A 7,522-nucleotide genomic window follows, 5' to 3' on the forward strand; every position below is an offset into this window, starting at 1 on the left:
AGAAGATTTTTCAAGAGATTTTTCTTTACGACCTAATCGATAATGCCGCCTTAGATAACGACCATTCTGTCCTCCACTCACTATTGCTTTGCTTTCAAGTACCTGGCTCCACCTTTTACTCTCACAAACGTGTTCATTCTTCACCCATGCACCAAAGATTTTTGTACCAGATTTCCCATTAGACCAAACTTAGTTACTAGCTAACACAGTCAACAATTTTGTTACTATTCTCTCAAAATTTAACTCTTGGTTTTATGTCAAGTAAAGTTACTTGCTTGCATACGCATATGTCGTAATTTTTTTCTGTATATGCAATGACCAAGTGTTCTTAACTTTACTTTGATCACTTAAGATAATTTCTCCGTTACCATGAATAGCCACTATTTGAAAAAGGAGAAGGTGAATTGACCAAAAGAACAAAAGAATTGGAGAGGAGTCAGTAGTGAGTAAAAGTAAACAAAATAATTTAATTAGGTGCAACAAGAAATGTTTTTACCTTTTCTTTATCTATAATAACGTGTAAAGAAATCCCCCAAAGCATACATCAGCACCACCATCACGCCTTGAAGCAGATTGATTGGACTATGAGACACAATATAACTAAGAGGTCAACTTGACAAACTACCCAAGAAACGAAGAAATAGTCCAAATTGTGCTACCTGACCTTGTCAGTGTGTTCACACAGTACTGTGTCAGCCACATAATTACAGATAAATCAATACAAAATTTATGTGATCTTTATGTTTGTTTTAACAGAGAATAAATCCATCTGTCAAACAGGTATATATAACAACCAGAATTGTCTCTGAGTGCAGAGAAGAAAAAAAAGATGCAGTCCCTTGGTCAAAATGAGGGCTCCCAACCATGCCCTCAAGGTTGTTGCCCTACTCTATTGTTCAATCCTGCACCACCTCAATCTCAGAACACAACAACCAAACCCAGAAACAGTTCTGCAGAGTGTCGCCACAGTTTTGTAGCCACCACGTCATCCTATATCTTCCCAAACACCAAATTCACCAACCATGAGTCCCTTCCTTCTCTTCATGAATCATTCGGTGAATTCAAGAAAGTTTATCCTCAGTACTCCGAAACTGACCAAGTGGACCATTTAAGAGCTAAGGAATATTACCATCTCTCTTTCTCCAACCAATCATGCCTTGACTACATTGGTATTGGCCTCTTCTCCTATTACCAACGCCAACACCACCATGACACCTCAAAAACCCAACTTGCCTCTTCTTCAACACCTCTTTCCCCACCCCAATATTCGGATATTCCCTTCTTTAGCATATCCTACAAGACCGGGAATCTGAAAACACTTTTGCTTCATGGGGGGCAGGAGTCAGAGTTTGAGTCTGCCATGAAGAGAAGAATAATGAAGTTTCTCAACATTTCTGAAAATGACTACTTCATGGTTTTCACAGCAAACAGAACTTCAGCTTTCAAACTCGTGGCAGACTCGTATCCATTCCAATCTAGCAAGAAGCTTCTGACAGTTTATGACTATGAGAGTGAGGCAGTGGAAGCAATGATCAGTTGCTCCGAGAAGAGAGGAGCCAAGGCCATGTCAGCAGAGTTCTCATGGTCAAGGCTGAGGATTCAGTCAACAAAACTGAGGAAGATGATTGTTAGCAAGAGGAAGAAGAAAAAGAAGAGGGGTCTCTTCGTGTTTCCACTTCACTCCAGGGTAACAGGAGCAAGATATCCTTACCTGTGGATGAGCATAGCACAGGAGAATGGATGGCATGTGTTGATCGATGCCTGTGCATTGGGACCCAAAGACATGGATAGCTTTGGCCTCTCTCTCTTTCGACCTGACTTTCTCATCTGTTCATTCTACAAGGTCTTCGGAGAAAATCCATCAGGGTTTGGATGCCTTTTTGTCAAGAAATCTGCTATCACCACTCTTGAATCCTCTTCTTGCGCAGGAATTGTGAACCTCGTACCAGATAGGTTTCTACGTCAGTCATCAGAAGATAAGTGTTCTTCTGGGAACTGCAAACAAAAACCATTATCTAGCTTGCAAGACCAAGAATTGTCTTCCTTAAATTCTTTCTCTGGTCGGATACAAACTTCGCAAGCTTTAAAAGTTGAAGAAGAATCATGTGAGCTTCAGGTAATGGTGGCACCAGCAGAGGCAAAAGGAGGCTCTGGAAGTGTTGAAGCAAAAGAAGTGGTTGAGAGACATCAAAATAAGAAAGCACAAGATGGTGAGAACGGGGGATTCAACATTGAGTGCAGATGTTTGGATCAAGTGGACTCTTTGGGATTGACAATGATCACCAATAGAACAAGGTACCTGATAAATTGGCTGGTGAACTCCATGATGAAGCTGAAGCACCCTAATGCAGCAGGGGAACCCCTAGTCAAGATTTATGGCCCAAAGGTAAAATTTGATAGAGGGCCTGCTTTGGCATTCAATGTGTTTGATTGGAAGGGCGAGAAGGTTGAGCCTGTCCTTGTACAGAAACTTGCTGATAGGAACAATATATCTCTGAGCTATGGGTTTCTGCATCATATTTGGTTTGCAGATAAGTATTCAGAAGACAAGGGAAAAGTTCTACAGACCAAAGAAGGAAGAGGCCAGGGACTAACCTCCAACAAGAAGAAAGATAGGGATAAACTAGGAGTAACAGTAGTTACTGCTGCATTAAGCTTCCTGGCTAATTTTGAAGATGTATATAAACTATGGACTTTTGTTGCCAGGTTTCTTGATGCTGATTTTGTGGAGAAGGAGAGATGGAGATACACGGCTCTAAATCAGAAAACAATTGAAGTTTAATTCAATAAATTTCATTTATTCTTCTGGTTTGTGATACACAGAAGACTAAAGGGTGTGAATTTTGATGAGGATTTGTATCTTGTCCTTGTATGCACATTATCAAGATAGAAAGAAATAAAATAATTCATTGAATCATGATGATATTTGTATATAAGAGAAGATTATATGTAATAGTAATGAACTAATAAAATGAATAAAAAAAGAAGTAAAATAACTAATAATATATAACATGTATAACATTTAATTATATTTGATTCTGATATCCTCAAGTCCAATAATAGATATTTATGATTTCCAACTTGTCGATGAAAGGATTGAAGACAACAACAAAAATGGCTTTTGTAAATATATTAGATATTTGATGCTCAATTTTGACGTGAAAGAGAGTGAAGAGTTGCTTTTGAACCAAGCTCACAGATAAAATGACAAACGGTATCTACATGTTTAGATCTCTGTTATGTAGAAGGAGTTATAAGTAAAGTGCGTGGCAAATTTGTTATCACATAAGAGCATAATTGTGTCAAGTGAAACTTCAAAATATTTGAGTGATCATTACTGCCAAACAATTTCACTAGCAAGTGATTATAATGCATAAGATTTGGATACAATATCTTATTTGACAACCTTCCGAAAAATCAGAGAATTACCAAAGAAAGCAGAAAAAGTTTGTGGCCATTCTTTAATGAATAATAACTAAATAGAATAGTATTCTATTTAGTTAGTAACCGTTCTTTAATGATATATGTTTACTTACAAAATCAGCCTACAAAGTATCTTGGCCTTTCCTGAATATATCTCAGTGCGTTTGAAAGTCCAAATATGCATTGTGTCTTGAAAAATATATGGTCAAATTGGAATAATCACATAGAATCTATCTCTATTTGTTTCGGAATGCTTAGGCATCACACACAGTAAACGATAATTAAATATAAAAAAAAAATGGAGCATAAAGCCAGAAATTGTTTTGTCACTTCAAAACCGTAAAAGAACAAAATCTGAATAGTATTCTAAAAATACCAATAAGGGATTAAATTTGACTTTGATATCTTCATTTTCTTTGTTGACCAGGAATTCGAAGTTGTTCAAGAGACTTGACATACCCATTATTCAAACACGGCCTCTATGGAATGCAGCCGACCAAGAAGCTTATTCAAAGAAGTCACATTTCTCCACTAAGAACTTCACATCATTAATGTATTTTAATTTCTCTCACGTACACATCTGAGGAGGCTGTTGGTTCTTCTTTCATTTCAGCAATAGTCATAATAAATAAACTCAAAGTATACGTGTAATTGTATTTTTCTTTTCTAAACCTTTTCGATGAAAACGACACATTCCGGAATAGACAATTTCTGAAACCCCCTCTTAACTAACTATGCAAGTACTTGGTCAAATAACTACTTTAATTTACACAAGTCGTGTAAATTATGTTTATTGTCAAGAATTTCTCTTCTTTAAAATTGGAATCTCATTTGGAAGAAAATAAACAAGTCAGCATGCTCAAGCTCCAGGAAAACTCCTACAAGTAATGGTAGAGTTCTTTTACTATTATGACCACGTGCCATTGAATGTGTTGACGTATTCCGTATCTGAACTTACCCAAGTGGCTTCTATTTCTATTATGATTCTGTTTCATGTCAGAGCTTGTGGTCTCGTCAAAGTTCAGGTGACCATTGACCCTGTGGTCTCGTCAAAGCTCACAAACATAAACTTGAAACGTTGTCACTGTGTCGCAGATGCCAGATAAAATTTCCCTTTGGCCCCTAAAAGAGGTTACCTATGAATCCACCTTGCTCCTCAGCTGCTTCTCAATGCATAAGCTTAAGTTTAATTTGGCAAAGAGTGACCCGTATCTTTTCCATAAATGCAGTGGTCTCGTGTAACTATTATGAACTTCCATATCAAGTCCCAATCTGGCCATGGAGGGAACATAGTAAATAAGACAAGTCTAAAATTATTTAGGGACACTTTATAGAATGCATCATTAGAAGTTGCTCGAGTCCATAGACAGAGCTCAGGACCAAACGTGCTTGTCTGATTAGCAGAGAGTATTAATATGCCCCTCAGAGTATATTTGATTGGCAAGGATGTTCAATAGTACGTAAATATCCTCACTATAGGGATGACTACTGTCTCCAACTAAAAATTCATGACTCTTACCATCCACCCTTATAATGCTAGACCCAGGAGCCTTGCTTATTCCTTTCTGCTTCATCAGTCTCCTAACATTTCTCACGTCAGCCCATTTCTTGTTTGTGGCATACAGATTAGAAAGAAGCACGTATATGCCACTATCTTGGAATTCAAAATTCTGCAGTGATTTCAAGATTTCTTGGGTGAATCCAACATTCCCATATGTATTACAGGCACTCAAAAGCGCTCCTATGATCTGCACATCAGGGGGCATGGGCATTGTCTTTATCAACTCCCCAGCTTCCTCCACCAGTCCTGCTCTGCAGAGTAAATCAACCATGCAGCCGTAGTGTTCTAACAAGGGAGAAAGATTGTAGAGGGGACTTGACATCTCATTGAAATACTTTCGGCCTTCGCTGACCAAACCAGAATGGCAGCAAGCTGTAAAAACAGCAAGAAATGTCACTTCATTAGGCTTTGCACCAGACTCGATCAAATCTTCAAATAGTTTCAATGCTTCTCTCCCATGTCCATTTATTGCTAGGCCACCTATATAGGCATTCCAAGTACGGATATTCCTAGAAGGCATTCCACTGAAGATACGCTGCGCCATGTCTATACAACCACACTTTGCATACATGTCAACCAATGTCGTTCCTATATGAACATCCCACTTGATACGGCATTCATCAATGTACTGATGGACCCATCTGCCATAGTCAAGAAGCCCAAGGCTGGCACAAGCAGAAAGCACACTTGTTAGTATAACTCCATCCGGCTCAAAACCTGAGTCCTGCATTTGACAGAACAAGTCCAGCGATTCACTGGGATACTGGCACTGCACTAACCCGCTTATCATACTAGTCCAAGAAATAATATCTTTCTCAGGTATCTCATCAAACATTTGCCTTGCATCAGTGGCAGACTCACACTTCATATACATATCTAACACAGCATTGCATACCACCAACTCCTTCCCGTACAGACATTTGAGACCCAACCCATGAATCCCTTTCCCCAAATTTAAACAACCCAATTTCCCACAAGCCCCAAGTATGCTCACAAAGGTTGCTACATTAGGTTCCACATCCATTCTCAAGAACAATGCGATGGCCTCATTAAACAACCCAGCCTTGACATACCCAGATATCAAACCAGTCCAAGAGACCACGTCTCTCACAAGCATGTCATCAAACACCTTGCCAGCACCAACAGTGTCCCCAGAAATGCAATACACATGGACAAAAGAGTTTTGCACATAAATGTCGCACCACAAACCAGTCTTAAAAGCCACGGAATGAAACTGTTTAACCTCTACAATCCCATAAAACTTAGCACAAGATTTCAAAACTGCTAGGATAGTGTACACATCAGGCACAAAACCATTCCTAACAGTCCATCTACAAATCAGGATTGCAAGCCAGGGTAAGTGACCAGAGGCATAGCCAGAAATCATCAAGTTGCAAGGGAAAGAGCTCAAGTTCCAATCAAATTGCTTCAGGAAATTGCAAGGGTAATGAACATCTGTGACATGTTTTCCCAAAAAGTTTGCAGCTTTGGAAACAACCAAGTCATTGGCAACAAGGGCAGAAGTCAATAGATGCGCATGGATTTGCTTGAAGGATCTCAAGTCGTTGCTCTTGTGAATCAAATCCAAGAGAACCCATTTCAGAGATTGCCCAGCCTTGCTCATGCTAGTGATCAATGCTCAAAAAATCCATCCAAAATCTTTCAGTGTTTATTAGTGGACATAGCCACACTTAGTTATTGGAACACAGGGTTATCAAAATCACGAGGAGTTTACGTTCCACACCCTCTAACCTCGTTAACTCTCACATAGAATTGCTTTTGAGCAGGCTCGAATGTACTCGAGCAAACTCCGCGCTTCAGTGGTTCACTCTTGCAACTTTCTACTTATTATATCGGTGAGTCATAACGAAATGAATAAAAATATCATTTTTATTTATTAAATAATACAATTGTCTAATTAAAAATTGACATAAAAAATAGTTATACATATATAATATAGATTGTTTCTAAATTTTGTATTTTTTAAATGAACATTTTCAAAATTTATTGTCTTTTCAATTGTTCATCATGTTTATTTCTTTTCATTGTATTGGATAATGTGTTATTCAATCATGAGTAGCAAAAGTGAACAAATGAGTTGGATCCTCTAACTGCAGTGCTTGGGTGGCTACCAAAAATGAAATATTTTCGTCCAGAAAACAAAAATAGTATTAGAGTCTTAACGTTGAGTTCCCCTTCCTGTTGCAATATTCAAAAGTCCACTGGGCTTAACTGGGCCAATAGATTCGGGCTTTCATGCTGCAGCATAAATTGGTCCACTGGCCATCACCTAACTATGGCACCTAAATTTGAAGTTTGAGAAGCTTTTTCAATTAATATTTTCAAAAGAAAAAAAAAAGTAATATCAATTAAACTAAAATTAGAAAATAACATGAAAAACAATTTATAAATTAACATATATGTAAAAAAATATTAATTTATTCAATTTTATTTACCCTAGTAGAAATGTTCATAGAAAAGTTTGTTCGAAAGAACTCTAAACAGATAAATAGGTTAAAATTACTTTAGATATTGTGA

At 37.9% G+C, this 7,522-nt stretch overlaps 2 protein-coding genes across 2 annotated transcripts; one reads left to right on the top strand and one right to left on the bottom strand.

Annotated features, from left to right (window-relative positions):
* The first annotated feature begins 598 nt into the window (after window positions 1–598).
* On the top strand, window positions 599–2,917 carry LOC114192350. The gene has a single exon (XM_028082047.1). It carries the CDS (start codon window positions 830–832, stop codon window positions 2,780–2,782), a length of 1,953 nt encoding a protein of 650 aa, XP_027937848.1. The 5' UTR covers window positions 599–829; the 3' UTR covers window positions 2,783–2,917.
* Window positions 2,918–3,729: 812 nt separating this feature from the next.
* LOC114190563 (pentatricopeptide repeat-containing protein At4g38010) lies at window positions 3,730–6,813 on the bottom strand. The gene has a single exon (XM_028079504.1). It carries the CDS (start codon window positions 6,606–6,608, stop codon window positions 4,821–4,823), a length of 1,788 nt encoding a protein of 595 aa, XP_027935305.1. The 5' UTR covers window positions 6,609–6,813; the 3' UTR covers window positions 3,730–4,820.
* Between the last annotated feature and the right edge of the window lie 709 nt (window positions 6,814–7,522).

This window comes from Vigna unguiculata, chromosome 7 (genome assembly GCF_004118075.2).
Source record: "Vigna unguiculata cultivar IT97K-499-35 chromosome 7, ASM411807v1, whole genome shotgun sequence".
Taxonomy (NCBI): domain Eukaryota; kingdom Viridiplantae; phylum Streptophyta; class Magnoliopsida; order Fabales; family Fabaceae; genus Vigna; species Vigna unguiculata.

Bases quoted from the DNA above. Each gene is read 5' to 3' on its own strand.
- LOC114190563 (XM_028079504.1), bottom strand. From the start codon at position 6,608: ATGAGCAAGGCTGGGCAATCTCTGAAATGGGTTCTCTTGGATTTGATT.
- LOC114192350 (XM_028082047.1), top strand. From the start codon at position 830: ATGCAGTCCCTTGGTCAAAATGAGGGCTCCCAACCATGCCCTCAAGGT.